The sequence below is a fragment of the Nomascus leucogenys genome, chromosome 9 (assembly GCF_006542625.1).
Source record: "Nomascus leucogenys isolate Asia chromosome 9, Asia_NLE_v1, whole genome shotgun sequence".
In the NCBI taxonomy this organism is placed as follows: Eukaryota; Metazoa; Chordata; class Mammalia; order Primates; family Hylobatidae; genus Nomascus; species Nomascus leucogenys.
Genome location: NC_044389.1, coordinates 101500817 through 101520907, shown reverse-complemented (window position 1 = coordinate 101520907; position 20091 = coordinate 101500817). Strand labels below are relative to the sequence as shown.

At 44.9% G+C, this 20091-nt stretch overlaps 1 protein-coding gene across 3 annotated transcripts in view; it reads left to right on the top strand.

Annotated features, from left to right (window-relative positions):
- The window catches only part of SEPHS1 (selenophosphate synthetase 1), a 31476-nt gene extending 12545 nt beyond the window's left edge, over positions 1–18931 (top strand). For 2 of the 3 annotated variants that reach the window (XM_030819281.1, XM_030819282.1), the window contains exons 5-9: positions 1777–1931; positions 5970–6060; positions 7321–7420; positions 13384–13596; positions 17006–18931. In XM_030819281.1, coding sequence (XP_030675141.1) covers positions 1777–1931; positions 5970–6060; positions 7321–7420; positions 13384–13596; positions 17006–17220 — 774 coding nt within the window. In that variant the 3' untranslated portion in view covers positions 17221–18931. The remainder of the gene's footprint in view (positions 1–1776; positions 1932–5969; positions 6061–7320; positions 7421–13383; positions 13597–17005) is intronic. The other variant, XM_003257652.4, reaches the window with a different exon arrangement.
- The last annotated feature ends 1160 nt before the right edge of the window (positions 18932–20091 follow it).

The window sequence follows — 20091 nt, the reverse complement described above, 5'->3', positions numbered from 1 at the left end:
AAGTGCTGGGATTGCAGGCCTGAAACACCGTGCCCGGCCCAAGACATTTGTGTGTGTGTGTTTTTTTGTTTTTTTTTGAGACGGTGTCTCACTCTGTCACCCAGGCTAGAGTGTAGTGGCGCAAGCTCAGCTCACTGCACCCTCCACCTCCCAGGTTCAAGCGATTCTCCTGCCTTAGCCTCCCAAGTAGCTGGGATTACAGGGGCACACCAGCACCCCCGGCTAATTTTTGTATTTTCAGTAGAGACGGGGTTTCACCATGTTGGTCAGGCTGGTCTTGAACTCCTGAGCTCGTGATCCGCCCACCTCAGCCTCCCAAAGTGCTGAGATCATAGGCATGAGCCACCGCGCCCGACCTGTGTGTTTTTTAAAATAAAGTTTCGGCCATAGTAATGGTGCCTCAGTGTGAATCAGGCACAGCCTTACAGATCTGGGACACGTGGCACTTAGAGGGCACCCGCTCTGCTGTGGCTAGGGATGTCATGGATGTAGATGGTGACAGGGGCTAGGGCCACCAGGTGTTCACGCCTCTGTGTCATCGCCTAGCGTTCTGTGCCCTTGCTGCCTGAACCTGTTCTTTGAACCAGAGATGAATTCCTATTTAGATAGACAGGTACTTGTTTTTGTCCCAAAATCCCCCAACAGTTTGCCCTGCCTTAGAGAAACTCATTTCCAGTAGGCCCTTTCCTGCCCTCGAACATGGGCTGTAGTCATCCTGCATGGTGGTCTTGGCGCAGGCTGTGTCAGTGTGGGTTACTCATAGCCTGCAGCCAATCCTTGGTGGGATGGTTGCCTACTCCAGGGCAGGGGGCCTGCGCTTAAGAAGCCAGTCTTGAGATTCTCAAGGAGCACTGGACAGCTGGCTTTCAGCAGTCATCACACCTAGGGCTGGTCCAGTGCGCTGAGTCACAGACAATGTTGGTGTCTGGGCTTTATTTACATTGTTGTCTAGAACATCTTCCAGCAGTGGATAAAACGATTACAGTGTGAAATATTTTCTAGCTTTTGTTTTTGTTTTTGAGACAAGATCTCCGTGTTGCCCAGGTTGGAGTGCTGTGGCGTGATGAGAGCTCACAGCAGCAGCCTCAGCCTCCCGGGCTCAAGACATCCTCCCACTTCAGCCTCCGGAATAGCTGGGACCACAGGCACATGCCACCACACCCAGCAATTTTTTTTTTTTTTTTTTTTTTTTTTTTGAGATGAAGTCTCACTCTTGTGCCCGGGGCTGGAGTGCAGTGGCGCGATCTCAGCTCACTGCAACCTCTGCCTCCCGGGTTCAAGTGATTCTCCTGCCTCGGCCTCCCAAGTAGCTGGGATTACAGGCGCATGCTACCACACCCGGCTAATTTTTGTATTTTTAGTAGAGATGGGGTTTCACCATGTTGGCCAGGCTGGTCTCGAACTCCTGACCTCAGGTGATTTGCCGGCCTCAGCCTCCCAAAGTGCTGGGAATACAGGCATGAGCCACCGTGCCCGGTCACCCAGCAATTTTTACATGTTTTGTAGAGAAAAGGGTCTGTCTGCATTGCCCAGACTGGTCTTAAACTCCTGGGCTCAAGCTCTCTGCCCACCTCGGTCTCCCAAAGTGCTGGGATTACAGGCGTGAGCGATTAGGCCTGGCCCCTAGCTTTGGTTAACAACATGTCCTGTCTGTAAACTTTGAGCACTTCCTTTAGGATTTTATGGTTCTTTTTATAACTGTAAGTGTAAAAACCTTCTTTTCTGGGTTTTGAACAGAATTGTTTGACTTTTTATTTGTACCTTTTTCAACCCTAGGAAAGGGATAAAGTGATGCCTCTGATTATCCAAGGTTTTAAAGACGCAGCTGAGGAAGCAGGAACGTCAGTAACGGGTGGCCAAACAGTACTAAACCCCTGGATTGTCCTGGGAGGAGTCGCTACCACTGTCTGCCAGCCCAATGAATTTATCATGTAAGTTGATTTTTGTTTCATATCACCTGACCTGTTTTTCTCTGTCTGTCCTCTCTTTTTAAAAATTGATGTATTAAGGTCAGGTGCGGTGGCTCATGCATATAATCCCAGACTTTGGTAGGCCGAGGCGGGCAGATCACCTGAGGTCAGGAGTTTGAGACCAGCCTGGCCAATGTGGTGAAACCCTGTCTGTACTAAAAATACAAAAATTAGCCAGGCATGGTGGCGCGAGCCTGTAGTTCCAGCTACTCTGGAGGCTGAGGCAGGAGAATCGCTTGAACCCCAGGGGTGGAGGTTGCAGTGAGCCGAGATCATGCCCCTATACTCTAGCCTGGGCAACAGAACGAGATTCTCTCTCAAAAAAAAAAAAAAACAAAAAAACAAGAACGCAAGGCTGGGCGCAGTGGCTCATGTCTGTAATCCCAGCACTTTGGGAGGCCAAGGCGGGTGGATCACCTGAGGTCGGGAGTTTGAGACCAGCCTGACCAACATGGAGAAACCCCGTCTCTACTAAAAATACAAAATTAGCTGGGCGTGGTGGCGCATGCCTCTAATCCCAGCTGCTTGGGAGGCTGAGGCAGGAGAATCGCTTGAACCCAGAAGGCGGAGGCTGCGGTGAGCCGAGATCGCGCCACTGCACTCCAGCCTGGGCAATAAGAGCGACACTCCATCTCAAAAAAAAAAAAAAAAAATTGCTGTATTAAGATACAATTTGTGTACTATACAGTTCACCCATTTAAAGAGTCAGTGGTTTGGAGTATATTCCAAGTTGTACAACCGTTACCAGAGTTGATGTTAGGATGTTTTCATCACTGCAGGAAGAAACCCCATCCTCCTCAGCTCTCACTGTTCATTCCTCTTGCCCCATCCTGGATTTTGGCACTTAGCGTAGTATTAGCATACTTTTAAGGGTCATCTATTTTGTAGCATGTGTCAGTATTTTAATCCTATTTTTAAGACATTTTAGGGTTTTTTTTTTTTTTGAGACAGAGTCTTACTTTGTCACCCAGGCTGGAGTGCAGTGGCGCGATCTCGGCTCGCTGCAAGCTCCGCCTCCCGGGTTCACACCATTCTCCTGCCTCATCCTCCCGGGTAGCTGGAACTACAGGCGCCCGCCACCACGCCCGGCTAATTTTTTGTATTTTTAGTAGAGATGGGGTTTCACCATGTTAGGCAGGATGGTCTCGATCTCCCGACCTCGTGATCCACCCGCCTCGGCCTCCCAAAGTGCTGGGATTACAGGCGTGAGCCACCACGCCCGTCTGACATTTTAGGTTTTTTAATCGAAGTATAATTCACATAACAAAATTTCACATAACATAGAATTCAGCATTTTGAAGTATACAATGTGTTGGTTTTTAGTATTGACAAGGTTGTGCACCCATCACCACTATCGAACGTTTTCATCACCCCAAAAAGAAGCCCTGTAGCTCACTCCCATTTCCCTCCTGCTCCCATCCTCTGGCAACCAAGAATGTGCTTTTGTCTCTAAGGATTTGCCTGTTCTGGACATTGTATAGAAATGGAATCGTGCAGCATGACATGTTGTGTCTGGCTTCATTCCCATAGCAGAATGTTTTCCGCGTCCATCCATGTTGTAGCATGAATCAGTATTGCATTCCTTTCCATGGCTGTATAATCCATTGCATGGATGGGCCCTGCTTTATTTAGCCATTCCTCAGGTGATGGACCTTTGGGTTGTTTCCACCTACTAGGAATGATGCTGCCATTGAACATTCTAAGTTTTTGTGTGGACGTAAGTTCCAGTTCTCTTGGGTGTACATCTAGGAATTGACTGGGTCATGTGGTAATTATGTTTTAACTTGAGGAATCATCAGACTGGTCTCCAAAATGGCTGTGCCATTTTTTACTTTCCCAGCAGCAGTGTATGAGGATTCCAATTTCTCTATGACCCCTCCAGTACCTGTTTTCCTGTCTGTGTTTTGGATTCTAGCCAGCCTAGTGGGTGTGAAGTGGAATGTCTTTGTGGTTTTGATTTGTGCCTGCCTGATGACTGATGAGGCCGAGCATCTTTTCATGTGCTTACCACCCGTTTGTGTATCTTCTTCGGAGAAGTTTCTCTCCCAACCAAGTTGTCACTTTCCACATTTGATGTCTTGTTAAGAAAAGTTGGTCTTTTGGTCGGGCGTGGTGGCTCATGCCTGTAATCCCAGCACTTCGGGGAGCCAAGACGGGTGGATCATCTGAGGTCAGGAGTTCAAGACCAGCCTGGCCAACATGGTGAAACCCTGTCTCTACTAAAAATACAAAAAATTAGCTGGGCACGATGGCAGGCGCCTGTAATCCTAGCTACTCAGGAGACTGAGGAGAGTGGTTTGAACCCGGGAGGTGGAGGTTGCAGTGAGCCGAGATCGTGCCACTGCACTCCAGCCTGGGTGACAGAGTGAAACTCAGTCTCAAAAAAAAAAGAAAAAAAAAACATCTAGAACTAGAAATACCATTTGACCCAACGATCCCATTGCTGGTGTATACCCAAAGGATTATAAATCATGCTATTATAAAAACACATGCACACATATGTTTATTGCAGCACTATTCACAATAGCTAAGACTTGGAACCAACTCAAATGTCCATCAATGACAGACTGGATTAAGAAAATGTGGCACATATACACCATAGAATACTATGTAGCAATAAAAAAGGATGAGTTCATGTCCTTTGCAGGGAGATGGATGAAGCTGGAAACCATCATTCTAAGCAAACTATCAAAAGGACAGAAAACCAAACGCCGCATGTTCTCACTCATAGGTGGGAGTTGAACAATGAGAACACTTGGACACAGGGCGAGTAACATCACACACCAGGGCCTGTCAGGCGGTAGGGAGCTGGGGGAGGGATAGCACTAGGAGAAATACCTAATGTAAATGACAGGTCGATGGGTGCAGCAAACCAACATGGCACATGTATACCTATGTATCAAACCTGTACGTTGTGTACATGTACCCTAGAACTTAAAAAGTATAATTTTAAAAAAATTTTTAAAAAAAGAACATCAGCTTTATGGTACAACTGAGTCTGAATTAAAAGACATTTATGTCTTCAGGTCTGGTTTTTGGAAAACAAGTTTCTTGCATAGTCACAGAATTCTATTTTCAGAGTGGATACAAATGGTATAGGTTGCCTAGGGAGCTGGGTGTTGGTATTGAAGTCTGTGGCCCTGGCTTTGTTTTCATCGACTTGGGTGAGTACCTCAGGAGGCCAGGATCGGGGAATGGAATGATTCAGGAGCTCAGCTCCTGAAGCTGCAAAAGGCACAACTCTCAGACCTGCTTCCTGGTAGTGTGGTTGCAAATGTGGTAGATGTTTCATTCGGGGCACCAGTTGTCGTCTTTTAGAGGTGCCTTTTTAGTATTGCCTTCTGTCTCTAAGACAGGGACCACCAAGGCGTCTGGGTGCCAGGCAGGAAACTCACCATCGGTCAGTCTGAGTTTGAGAACCTGGAGGCAGAAATCACCAAGACATTAGACCCACAGATTGCCAGCAAATCCACCAAATCCCCTGGGCCGAAAAATCTATCCTGAGTCTCTAGCATATCAGTCATCATAAAGAAGCACTCTCTGTTTCAGAAGCTTTTGAATGCTATTGGGTCTGTAGTGAAAATTACACACACATTCGTATGTGGTCGAGGGGAAATCTGCACCTGATGAAACATCTGAAGGCTAAATGTTTCATTCTTTCTAAAAATACATGTATTATTTTTGAAATGGGGTCCTTGTTGTGTTGCCCAGGCTGGTCCTGAACTCCTGGGCTCAAATGATCCTCCCACCTTGACCTCTCAAAGTGCTGGGATTACAGAAATGAGCCACTGTGTCCAGCCTGACGGCTGAATGTTTTGTTCCAGCAATAGCCTCAGTAGCAGGTTGCAAGGCTCTGTCCCATGCATGCTGGTATTTGGCTTCAATTTAAGTAAATGCAAAGGCAAATATCTTTTTGACAGATTCCTTCTCATGTGTTAATGACAATGAGCTCATCTCCTTGGTTAGTTTGACTAGAACGTGCTCTTTTCTTTTCTTCAGGCCAGACAATGCAGTGCCAGGGGACGTGCTGGTGTTGACAAAACCCCTGGGGACACAGGTGGCAGTGGCTGTGCACCAGTGGCTGGATATTGTGAGTAAACCACTGCTGTGATGGGAGGGAGGGGAATGGTACGTTTGCAGGTAATTTTTGTTGGAGGATTTGGGAATTGAGGTGTTTTAGTTTCATATCCAGGGAGTTAATATTAGTCAAGTCCTTAAAGAAATCCTAGGAATCGTTCATATTCTTTAAATAACAGTTTTACATATTTACATATTGAATGCTTGATTGCAGTAGGTAAGCCCCAGCTTGGAGCTTTAAGATTTTTCTGTAAAGAATTTGCTTGGCAGGGGGTTAGCTTTGTTTACTTGGCCCTGAGATAGCTTCGTCTTTCATGTCTTAAACATCACTAAGAAATAATATGGAGGAGAATTTGTGGAAGGCGTAGTGTTTGGGGTATAAATAAAACCAGGGTTATTGACAGTTTAAATTGTTTTATGCAGTTTTTGGTTGTTTTTGTTTGGCAGTTTTGTCTTTTTAAACTGATTAGTAACTCAGAACATTTTGATAAATAATTCTCTTGTGCAGAATGAATCTATCTATAATGAGGATGTATCTCATGAGTCATTTTTCCATTGAGCTATAATCATACTTTAAGATTGGTTTTCTTCATTGCCATAACAACTCACAAATTAATAAGATTGGGGTATATTCTCACATATCATGGTGCATTTAATTTCTACAACTATCATCTGAAACTACCAGTCCTGAGAAACAGTTGAAAGAGAATAATCAATAATTGCACGTCTTTCATCAACCTGGTATATCTTAGCTTGATGTAGCAGGGTAGAGAAATTCTCTAAGGCTGCCACTTTCTTTAGCAGTTTTTCCCTCCTCCCCCTGTGATGGGGAGCAGAGCGGAAGGCCATTGTGGGGATGTTGCACAGAGGTGCCTTCCAGCCCCACCTCCCAGGCCTGAGCTAGCAGGGAGCTGGAAGCAGGCGAGGCAGGGAGTGTCAGGGCTGGGGGAACCCTTTTCCACTAGCAGGACACTACACTTCGTGTACAGCAGTGCCGCCGTGTGTCCCGCTAGGCTACATATACCCAATAAATCATAGCATTTGATTACAGAAATGTGAGATGAGAACAGAAAAGACGCCATGCTGACAGGTCTAATGGACACCTAAAATACTATCCACAGAAAAACCAGAGTTGGAAAATTCAGTTGTCTGAATTAAAGTCCTTAAAAGTTAAATAAGAAAAAGTTGCTGTTTTTTTTTTTTCAGTTGCTAGAAGTGAAGATTAATCACATTTTCCTCTCTTTCTCTCCCTCACCTACGTTCCTATTATTAGCCTGAGAAATGGAATAAGATTAAACTAGTGGTCACCCAAGAAGATGTAGAGCTGGCCTACCAGGAGGCGATGATGAACATGGCGAGGCTCAACAGGACAGGTATGACAGGCGGGAAGGGCGCTTCAGTCCCAGGGGTCCAAGACAGTAAATATCTTAGGTTTTGCTGGCCACATACAGTCTCAGGGTATGTGGCCAGATTTTTGGCCAGTGACTGCAGACCATCTTCCCCTGGTACCAGGTTGGCGTTCCATAGATCACTGCAGATGGTCCCCAACTTACCGTGCTTTATAGTTAAGAAGGAAGTCCTAACCTCTGACATAGCAGAGGAACTATTTCTAGAAAGCATTTGTGTGGGTTACCTGTGTAAGATTTGGAAGCAAACCATTCAGAATGGAAATTTAGAAAGTTTAATATACTGGAGCTATTTCCAGAACATAACCTTGAAAGCCTAGAGGTGCCCCCTCTTCCACCCATCCCCTGCATTCCTGCTTAGGGGTAACCACTGAATTTTGTGTTTATTTTCTTGCATTTTAGAATATTTTTATTGCACAGCCCTTGTGTTCTTAAGCAGTAAATTAGTTTTACATTTTTTTTTTACTTGTTTTATCCACCATCGTTCCTGAGAGTCTCCTTGTTATATGTAGCTGTAGTAGATTCCTTTTGACTGCTGTGTTGATTTTTCCGCTGGCTTCTCTGCTCTCCTGTTTCACACTGGGTCGACTGCTATGGGCTTCCTCAGCCCAGCCCTCTGATGCACGTGTAAGAGATCAGTACTTGCTCAGCTTTTATAGATAGTGCCAAACTGTCTTCCAAAGTGTTCACCACAGTTTACAGTGGCACGCCATGTTTAAAAAGCGTTTTTTAATATGTCTTCTCTTCCCATTTATTTTATACATATTTTCTACTATAAAAGAATTACATGCTTATTATAGAAAAGTTTTTAGAAAATGGAAAATAGTAGAGAAAAAAGTTGTCCATAATCCCTCCACCCAGAACAGCTCTGGCTAGCATTTTTATGTATTCCTCCAGGACTTTTTTCATGTTTGGCTGGTGGTTTACTATTGTTGTTTTAAAGTAGTGGTTAGTATAAGTTTTCACTACATAATGGTTAGTTTAAGTTTATGTATTTGGAGTGCCTGCTTTTGTTGTTTTGACATGACTAATGTTTCCCATATTACATATCCTAGTAAACTTTTTTTTTTTTTTGGAGACAGAATCTAACTCTGTCGCCCAGGCTGGAGTGCATTGGTGTGATCTTGGCTCACTGCAACCGCCACCTACCAGGTTCAAGCAATTCTGTTGCCTCAGCCTTCCCAGTAGCTGGGACTACAGGCACGCATCACCATGCCCGGCGGGTTTTTGTATTTTTGGTAGAGACGGGGTTTCACTATGTTGGCCAGGCTGGTCTCGAACTCCTGACCTCAGATGATCCACCCTCCTCGGCCTCCCAAAGTGCTGGGATTACAGGCGTGAGCCACCACCTCCTCGTACACATAATTTTTAATGGCTAGATAATGTTCTACCAAAGAAATGTACCACAATTATCTTTTACCTATTTTTTAACAATTCATTTGGAAATAAAAATTTTCTGTAATTTGTTGTTACTTGCAAGAAAGTTATAGCCAGGCACAGTGGCTCACGCCTATAATCCAGCACTTTGGGAGGCTGAGGCAGGAGGATCACTTGAGTCCAGCAGTTTGAGACCAGCCTAGGCAACATAGTGAGACCCCATCTCGTCTCTTCAAAAAAAAAAAAAAAAAAAAAACTAGCTGTGCCTGGTGCATTCCTGTAGTCTAAGCTAGGCTGAGGTGGGAGGATTACTTGAGCCCAGGATGTTGAGACTGCAGTGAGTAGTGATCATACCCCTACACTTCAGTCTGGGTGACAGAGTGAGACCGTGTCTCAAAAAAAAAAGTTATAGATCAGAGGAACAGAATAGAGAATCCAGAGGTAGGTCCATATTATAGTCAACTGATTTTTTTGAGATGGAGTTTTGCTCTTTTGCCCAGGCTGAAGTGCAGTGGCAGGATCTTGGCCCACCGCAACCTCTGCCTTCCGATTTCAAGTGATTCTTCTGCCTCAGCCTCCCAAGTAGCTGGGATTATAGGCGCCCGCCACCATGCCTGGCTAATTTTTGTATTTTTAATAGAGATGGGGTTTCACCATGTTGGCCAGGCTAGTCTTCAACCCCTGACCTTGTGATCCGCCTGTCTCGGCCTCCCAAAGTACTTGGATTACAGGCGTGAGCCACTGCACCTGTCCTAGTCAACTGATTTTTGACAAAGGAGTAAAGGCAGTTCATTGGAGAAAAGAGTCTTTTCACCAAATGGTGCTGGAACAAGTGGACATTCATATGAAAAAAATTATTCTGGATGCAGATCTTACACCTTTCATAAAGATTAACTCAAAATGAATGTTTAGTGTGTTTTCACCCTGCTATAAATAGCCAAGACTGGGTAATTTATTTATTCATTTATTATTATTATTATTTATTTATTTATTTTTATTTTTATTTTTTTTTGAGACAGAGTCTCGCTGTTTCGCCCAGGCTGGAGTGCAGTGGCGCTATCTCAGCTCACTGCAAGCTCCACCTTCTGGGTTCACGCCATTCTCCTGCCTCAGCCTCCCGAGTAGCTGGGACTACAGGCGCCCACCACTGCGCCCGGCTAATTTTTTATATTTTTAGTAGACACAGGGTTTCACCGTGTTAGCCAGGATGGTCTCGATCTCCTGACCTCATGATCCTCCCGTCTCGGCCTCCCAAAGTGCTGGGATTGCAGGCATGAGCCACTGTGCCCGGCCTATTATTGTTTTTTTTGTAGACGGAGTCTCACTGTGTCACCTAGGCTAGAGTGCAGTGGGGCGATCTCGGGTCACTGCAACCTGTGCCTCCCAGGTTCAAGCGATTCTCCTGCCTCAGCCTCTGGAGTAGCTGGGATTGCAGGGCGCACGCCACCACACCCCACTAATTTTGGTGTTTTTAGTGGAGACGGGGTTTCACCATGTTGGTCAGGCTGGTCTTGAACTCCTGACCTTGGCCTCCCAAAGTGCTGGAGTTGCAGGCATGAGCCACCAGGCCTGGCTGACTGGGTAATTTATAAAGGAAGGAGGTTTAATTGACTCACAGTTTCACATGGCTGGGGAGGCCTCAGGAAACTTACAGTCGTGGCAAATGGTGAAGGGGAAACAGGCACCTAGATTCTTCATGAGGCAGCAGGACAGAGAAGAGCAGGGGAAACTGCCACTTACAAAACCATCAGATCTCATGAGAATTCATTCACCCTGACGAGGACAGCATGAGGGAAACCGCCTCCATGATTCAGTCACCTCCTACCAGGTCCCGCTCTTGACGTGGGGATTACAATTCGAGATGAGCTTTGGGTGGGGACACAGAGCCAGACCATATCGATGATTCGTAGACCTAAATAAAACACAACAATATAAAACTGGAAGAAAGTAACATCAGAGAAAATTTAGGTGGCTTTGGGTTTGGTGTTGACTTTATAACACCAAAAGCACTATCTATTAAAAAATTGGTAAGTTTGGCTTTATTAATATCAAAGACTTATGCTCCGTGAAAAACACTGTTAAGGGGATGAAAAGACAAGCCACAGACTGGGAGAAAAATTTTGCCGAACACATACCTGTTCAAGGTCAGGTATCCAAAATATACAAAGAACTCTTAAAACTCAATAATAAAAAAGCAACCCAATTTAAACATGGCCCAAAGACCTTGACAGACACCATGAAAGAAGATACACAGATGGCAAATAAGCATAAAAGGAAACCTTCAGTGTCATACGTCAATAGGGAACTGTAGATTAAAGCAGTGATTGAGATGCCACTACATACCTGTTAGAATGGCTAAAATCCAAAACACTGAGAATAGCCTGGGCAACATGGTGAAACCCCATCTCTACCAAAAAAATACAAAACATTAGCTGGGCATGGTGGCTTGCGCCTTAGTCCCAGCTACTTGGGAAGCTGAGGTGGGAGGATCCCTTGAGCCCAGGAGGTCGTGGCTGCAGTAAGCTGTAATCGCACCACCTCACTCCAGCCTGGGTGACAAAGCGAGACCCTGTCTCAAAAAAAAACCAAAAACGCTGATAATACCAACTACTGGCAAGAATGTAGAGAAACAGGAAGGAACTCTGATTCATTACTGGTAAGACTGAAAACTGGCACAGCCACTTTGAAAGTCAGTTTGGCAGTTTCTTATGAAACTAAATATGTTATATGATGCAGCGATTATACTCCTTGATATTCCCTCAAAAAAGTTGAAAACTTATATTCACACAAAAGCCTGCAGACAAATGTTCATAGCAGCATTATTCATAATTGCCAAAACTTGGAAGCAATCATTCATTTCTTCAGTAGGTGAGTGAATGAATGGATAAACAAAATGTAGTGTATCTGTAGTATGGAATATTATTGAGCAGTAAAAAGAAATGAGCTATCAAGCCATGAAAAGATGTGGAGGAATCTTAAGTGCATATTACTAAGTGAAAGAAGCCAGTCTGAAAAAGCTCCATACAGAAGGATTCCAACTGTATGACATTCTGCAAAACTGTAGAGATGCAGAAAAGATCAGTGGTGGCCAGAGGTTATCGGAGAAGAAGGGGACCAGGTGGAGCACTGAGGATTTTTAGGGCAATGAAAGTTCTCTCTGTGATACTGTAATGTTGGATATGTAGAATTGACAGCAAAGGGTGAACCCTAGTGTCCTCTATGACTTTAGTTAATAGTCATGTATTACTATTGACTTATCAAATACACTACACTAATGTGACATGTTAATATAGGCGAAACCTGGGGCGAAGGGTAATGGCAGCTTCCTGTTAATTCCTACTTAATTTGTTTCTAAACCCAAAACTGCTCCAAAAAATAAAGCTTATAAATTTTTTTAAAATTAAATAATAGGTCAGGTGCAGTGGCTCACACTTGTAATCCCAGCGCTTTGGGAGGCTAAGGCAGGACGATTGCCTGAGCCCAAGAGGATGGGGCTGCAGTGAGTTATGATCATGCCACTGCACTGCAGCCGGGGCAATAGAGCAAGACTCTGTCTCTTTAAAAAAAAGGAAATTTAAAAATAAACTTTCACACAATTCACCTTTAGCGGGAGTACCTTGATATTGAGCAAGGCCTTCTTAAAAAGTGCTGGTCTTGGCTGGCTGTGGTGGCTCACGTCTGTAACCCCAGCACTTTGGGAGGCCAGCGCAGGCGGATCATGAGGTCAGGAGTTCAAGACCAGCCTGGCCAATATGGTGAAACCCTGTTTCTGCTAAAAATACAGAAATTAGCTGGGCGTGGTGGGGCGCACCTGTAGTACCAGCTATTCAGGAGGCTGAGGCAGGAGAATCACTTGAGCCCTGGAGGCAGAGGTTGCAGTGAGCCGAGATGGTACGCTGCACCCCAGCTTGGATGACAGAGCGAGACTCCATCTCAAAAAAAGAAAAAAGTAGGCCGGGCGCGGTGGCTCACGCTTGTAATCCCAGCACTTTGGGAGGCCGAGGCGGGCAGATCACGAGGTCAGGAGATGGAGACCACGGTGAAACCACGTCTCTACTAAAAATACAAAAAATTAGCCGGTCGTGGTGGCGGGCGCCTGTAGTCCCAGCTACTCGGAGAGGCTGAGGCAGGAGAATGGCGTGAACCCGAGAGGCGGAGCTTGCAGTGAGCCGAGATTGCGCCACTGCATTCCAGCCTGGGCGACAGAGCAAGACTCCGTCTCAAAAAAAGAAAAAAGAAAAAAGTGCTGGTCTTTGGTTTTAGGATGGTCTTGGCAGGTTTACCTTCCCCTGAGATCATAATCTTTCTGCATAGTTTTTTTAGTTTACTGGAAAATTACTATTGATTGAAGCTTCTGATAGTTTTCAGGTGGCTCAAACTGAAATAACTTTTGGAATTTCACTATGTCTTTGGTTGATTTTACAACATTGCGTTTTCAATATTCCGATATGTCATCTCCCTGACAAGTGAGGAAGTTGCAGATTAATTGCGGACGTAAGATTTTTGAGTTAAGGAAAGGTGTTTTTCCTCAGAGTCGCCCCTCTCTCTCCCAGCTGCAGGACTCATGCACACGTTCAATGCCCACGCCGCCACTGACATCACGGGCTTCGGGATTTTGGGCCATGCGCAGAACCTGGCCAAGCAGCAGAGGAACGAGGTGTCGTTTGTAATTCACAACCTCCCGGTACTGGCCAAGATGGCTGCAGTGAGCAAGGCCTGCGGAAACATGTTCGGCCTCATGCACGGGACCTGCCCGGAGACTTCAGGTACAGGATGCTGGGCGCGTCTGAGGACCAAATAGTGAGGCTAACAGAAGGCTCAGCGAGAGAGCAGCAGCCCCACCCCGAGTGGGCCCCCACTCTGTTTGAGTTCCGTGCTGCCGATCTCGGCCTCCACAGCAGCTGGTGCCTTTCCTCCCGGTGGGTTTGGTCCCCGCCATCCTGGGCGGATCCAGCAGCCTTGCTGAAGTTGAGTGGCCCGTGCTCTTTTTGATGCAAGAATATGGTGATGGGGGAAATAAGTAAGCATTCAGTTTTTACTGAAAGCTTCGCATTTGAAATTAACTGCCATACTCCTAGGTTACTTTGAACAGGTGATATTTTTTTCCTTGAAAATTGTCTAACGTGGTTTTAAGAATGATAGAGAAAAAAAGGGGCCGGGCGTGGTGGCTCTTGCCTGTAATTCTGGCACCTCAGGAGGCTGAGGCAGGCACATCACGTGAGGTCAGGAGTTGAAGACCAGCCTGGCCAACATGGTGAAACCCCATCTCCACTAAAAATACAAAAAAAAGTAGCTGGGCGTGGTGGTACATGCCTTTAATCCCAGCTGCCTGGGAGGCTGAGCCAGGAGAATCGCTTGAACCTGGGAGACAGAGGTTGCAGTGAGCCGAGATTGCGCCACTGCACTCCAGCCTGGGCGACAGAGCAAGATTCTACCTCAAAAAAAAAAAAAAAAGAAAGAAAAGAATGATATAGAATAAAAAAGAATGCAATAGGATATTATGTCTTTAAAGTGCCATTTTTCTTTTTTCTTAGATGTACAATAATGTATTAGAGGAAACATAAATGGAGGATAAATGGAAGATGGAACAAGCATAGGTAGAGAGAGCCGTCAGACAGCAGTGCAGGTCTGACACCATACGCCCCAGTAATTTGAGTACTAGGGAGCTTTTATATCCCTTATCATTTTTCTAAGCTTAACGTCCTTTTGTTTCCTCATTAATTTGGTGGCCGCATCTGTCCGGAACTTGTGGGACGTCCTCCTCTTCATCATGGCAGATACTCCACCATGGCCTGCTGGCCGCCAAGGCCACCACCCACAGGCTTACAGGCTCGCCATTGATCGTTCCCGCTCCTGCGGCCCCAGCCAGAGGCAGATGGTGCATCCTCCTAAAGTGCCATTTTTCTTTTGCCCCCTTTGTTCCCTTTACCTTGACTATTTCATCTTTTAAGTCTCCCTATTTTTCCCTTTTTTTTGATTTCTCTTTTTCTATTTCCTTTCCTCTAGAACTCTAGTTTTCTACCCACAAAAGAGTGGAATCACCTTAGGATTTTAAATATACACGTGCCGGCCAGGCCTGGTGGCTCACACCTGTAATTCCAGCACTTTGAGAGGTTGAGGTCAGGAGTTCGAGACCAGCCTGACCCACATGGTGAAACCCTGTCTCTACTAAAAATACCAAAATTAGCGGGACGTGGTGGTGTGTGCCCTGTAATCCCAGCTACTCCAGAGGCTGAGGCAGGAGAATCGCTTGAACCCGGGAGGCACAGGTTGCAGTGAGCCGAGATTGCCCCACTGCACTCCAGCCTGGGCAACAGAGTGAGACTCTGTCTCAAAAAAAAAAAAGAAAAATACGCATGCCTAGCCCCAGCCTCCCAAAAACGGTGGGATGCATCTTGGGCAGGCCTGGGCCTCAGCGTCTGTGCCGGCCCCCTGGGAGATTCCGTAGTAGGCCGGGGCAAGGGACCACAGTGCTGAGAACACAAAGCCCTGGTCACATCGACCCGTGCAGTGGCGAGGGGGCTTCAAGACTCCGCCAGGCCTCTCACCGCCTTTATAGAGGACCTTCAGCCTCCCGTTTAAAAAACAAACTATTTTCTAGAAGTAAGCTCCAACAGGGTAGGGTTTTTTTCCCCTGCTGGTTCAGGCTCTGTCCAGGACAGTGTCTGCCACATAATTGGGCACTGAATGGAAATTGAATGAATTGATGAATGTTACCAGCCATTTAAATTTGTGTCCTTTCTTCAGAAATAAGAAGTTTTTACTTTTTTTTTTTTTTTTTTTTTAATGATAGAGTTTTGCTCTTGTCGCCCAGGCTGGAGTGCAATGGCACGATCTCAGCCTACTACAACCTCTGCCTCCCTGGTTCAAGCGATTCTCTTGCCTCAGCCTCCGGAGTAGCTGAGATGACAGGAGTGTGCCACCATGCCCAGCTAATTTAGAGAGGGGATTTTACCATGTTGGCCAGGCTGGTCTCGAACTAACTCCTGATCTCAGATGATCCATCCGCCTCGGCCTCCCAAAGTGCTGGGATTACACGCGTGAGCCACCGTGACTGGCCACAAGGGTTTTACATTTTGTAGAAGTAGACTACGGTTTTTCCTCATCATCTTATTTCTACTTAGACCATCCTGGCTAACATGGTGAAACCCCGTCTCTACTAAAAATACAAAAAATTAGCCAGGCGTGGTGGTGGGCACCTGTAGTCCCAGCTACTTGGGAGGCTGAAGCAGGAGAATGGCGTGAACCCAGGAGGTGGAGCTTGCAGTGAGCCGAGATCGTGCCACTGCACTTCAGCCTGGGAGACAGAGCAAGACGCCGTCTCAAAAAAAAAAAGAAAAAAATTTTCTGGCCTAGTTACCGGAAAGAGCAACAAAGGTTTATTTTAATGTATTTTATACTGTTTGTCTTTTGGATATAATGACAGAGTCAAGACTGGAACCTAGATACTTTGGGGCATACACTGTTTCATGAGTCTTAAATTTTCTAAAAATACAAAAAAGCATTCTCGGTAAAATGAGAGAGTCGATGTAGAGAATCAAAAGTTCCCTTTTGTTTGTCAATATTTGTTTCAGTGTAGCTTGGAAAAAATAGCTACCACATGGGTTATTGAAGCCCCAAACACCTTACCCCTACACAGTGTTATGTGGTTCACAAATAGGTCATTTTCACAGTTGAAAGTTGGAGTGTATATGTGTGTGTGTTAGGAGTTTACTAGCAATTGCTTAATTACAGCATAGAATAGGCCTCTTAGGCTGGGAATGGTGGTTCATTCCTGTAATCTCAGCACTATGGGAGGGCAAGGCAGGTGGATTCTTGAGTCCAGGAGTTTTAGACCAGCCTGGACAACACAGTGAAACCTTGTCTCTACAAAAAATTGGCCAGGTATGGTGGTGCACACTTGTAATCCCAGCTACTGGGAAAGCTGAAGTGGGAGGGTCACCGGAGCCAGGACATTGAGGCTGCATTGAGCTGTGATTGTACCACTGCACTCCAGCTTGGGCCACAGAGTGAGACCCTGTCTCAAAAAAAAAGCTGCTTAGTTGAATGGGAAGAGCTACTTGCATATAGGTGGCAGCAAGTTGTTGATGGAAGTTGGATCTCTGCAGAAGCAGCAGAGGCAGAGAAGCTGCTGTCATGTCAACACTAACAGTCATTCTTGTTTTCTTTTGCCAGGTGGCCTTCTGATCTGTTTACCACGTGAGCAAGCAGCTCGGTTCTGTGCAGAGATAAAGTCCCCCAAATATGGTGAAGGCCACCAAGCATGGATTATTGGGATTGTAGAGAAGGGCAACCGCACAGCGAGAATCATAGACAAACCCCGGATCATCGAGGTTGCACCACAAGTGGCCACTCAAAACGTGAATCCCACACCCGGGGCCACCTCTTAATCTAGACAGAAATAGCTGTTTGGTTTTTTTTTTTAAATAGATCTATTTCCCTTATCACTTCAATTAAAGACTATAAACAACAAAAATCTCATTGTGTCTACACATCGGGGTGACCTTAGGTCGGTTTGTAAGTGGATACAATTAATAAAATAAAATCCATTGCCTTTTTTTCCTGTTACATTAACTGAAGATGCACCTAATCTTGAGGCAGCTTCTGAGTTGAGAATTATATTGTTATCCAATACTGTTGATTCATTTTGAATCTTTAGACACTTAGCTCTTGCCGCATAGGCTCTTTTTAAAGGTGCTCTCACATAGCACAGACATTACCAGTCGTCGTGTCAAATAGCAGTTGGTGTCTTCATTTTATGTATATTTATCATAAGTCTGATTTTTTTTTTTAAGCGTCTTGAATGGTTTTCTGGAAAGACAGCATTGGTAAGTGGCACATGATGGTATCCCAGTCCTAAGAGGGTTGCATGATTCCTTTGAGTGTTTGATTTGAAAAGCCTAGTCTTGTCTCTCAAGAGCATCTCGGACCCAGAACATTCTCCAGTAGTGCATTCAGTTTAACACAGCAAGTGCTTCACTGCATGGAAAACACTTTGAAGACAAAAAAGAAATCTTATTTCTTTTTTTGTAGCCTTCCTGATATTTACAGTATACCATTAACTGTTTTATCGATAGCAAAAAAGGATAATTTTTGCAATGTAATTAGATGTTCTATAGTGCTACAAGGAATTGCCTTCCGAATGGAGGTTCATGTATAATACTCATTTACAATTCAATATATAATTACGCAAATAATTTTTAAATATAATCAATAATAAAGACTGTTCTGTGGATGGTAGTGTTTAATACATTTTATATTTTGTATAGTGATTTCAGGCCTTTTGTTAAAATCAGCAGCTATTTAGCCTAATTCTTAGCATTATTTTGTCCTTTGCGCCAGTACTTTTTTGTGCACGGTTTTTGTGATCTGTGTTAAAAACCTGCATTGCCAACATTGCAGCTCGAACTTAAACTTGTTATTCAAATAAATATTTAATTTTTTAAATTGCTCTTGTATAATCAGATTCCCCTTTTAGTATTATTTTAGAAGCGTTGGGAGGGTTTTGCCTAAAGTACAATTTATCGGGAAAAACTAGATTTTAGTTTTATAAAACTTTTAAGTCTTTCATGGGACCTATATTTTCTTGAATTAAATTTTGTAGTTCTAGAATAAATAGGCAATCTAAAAAGGTGTTCTCTGTGTTTCGTAAAGTGGAGGCTTCCTTATATTTTAACCTACTAAGCAATGAGGAGGGATTCCTGTCATTAAGCACAAGGGCATTGGATCCTCAAGTGCCCATCTTCATGAGAGAAAAAGCAGCACATCCTGCACGTTTCTGGTGCTTCCTGCTCACAGGCACCAAGGCCACACATGTAAACTGACTTCTTGCCAAAGGAAATGACCCCTGGGAAGATCAAGCTCCTGGAAGAGGCTTGAACTCGGACGCGCCCTCCTCCAGGAACCAGCGGGCAGGGCAGCCTTCACGCATGTGTTAACTGAATCTCCAGCCATAAGCATGGTGTGCAGTATGGAAGAGCCTGCTACGGAACTGAAATTGATTGGACATTTTATAGGAATTGATACAGATGTTGGTCCTCAAAAGCTACAAACCAGTGGTCTGCAAAATAAAGTGTGTTGGAAACCTCTGAGTAAGATAAACCTACTGTTGAGCTTTTTTTTTTTTTTTTTTTTTTTTTAAATGATGACTGAATCTGAACTTCAGTGTGGCCTGTGCCCTGAGAGCTGGTGTTTTCCCTCAGTGGCAGGCCTGTTGAGAGGAGGGAGCTAAGTGGAGTATGTACTTAAGGAAATAATCTTTGTGAAGATTGATATTTATAAAGAGAAAATGTTGGGTACTTAGAGGTCCGTGTAAGTCTTATGATCCCAAGAGGAAGAATTTGTATTTAAAGCAGTGTTGGCTGGGCATGGTGGCTCACACCTGTAATATCAGCACTTTGGGAGGCCGAGGTGGGCAGATGACCAGAGGTCCAGAGTTCAAGACCAGCCTGGCCAACATGGTGAAACCCTGTCTTTACTAAAAATACAAAAATTAGCTGGGTTTGGTGGCGCGTGCCTGTAATCCCAGCTGCTGGGTAGGCTGAGGCATGAGAATCACTTGAACCCGGGAGACAGAGGTTGCAGTGAGCAACCTGCAATCACACCACTGCACTCCAGCGTGGGCGACGGAGACTCAGTCTCAAAAAACAAACTCAAGCTCTTTTGAGACTCAGTCTCAACAAGCAAACAAAAAACAGTATTGCATAGTGGCCCAGATCCACCTGTGTTAGAATCACCCGGGGTGTTAGAAGGCAACATTCCTGCCCCTGATTTTCCAGATTCACAGAATCAGAATTTCTGGGGTGTGGGACTTTGGGAATGTGTTAAATAAGGACCCCATGGGGCTATGGCCAAAAAAGTTTCAGAACCATGGGTGCAGCACACCAACGTGGCACATGTATACATATGTAACAAACCTGCACGTTGTGCACATGTACCCTAAAACTTAAAAGTATAAATAATAATAATAACTGATCTTGAAAGGAATGTTGCAGAGGAAGGCAGGGAAAGTAAGAGGACCTGGTTTTGCAACTTTTTTTTTTTTTTTTTTTTTTTCGAGGCAGAGTCTCACTCTGTCAGCCAGGCTGGAGTGCAGTGGTACGATCTCAGCTCACTGCAACCTCTGCTTCCCAGGTTCCAGTGATTCTCCCACCTCAGCCTCCCAAGTAGCTGGGATTACAGGCGCATGCCACCAAGCCTGACTAATTTTTGTATTTTCAGTAGAGACAGGGTTTTGCCATGTTGGTCTCAAACTGAGCTCA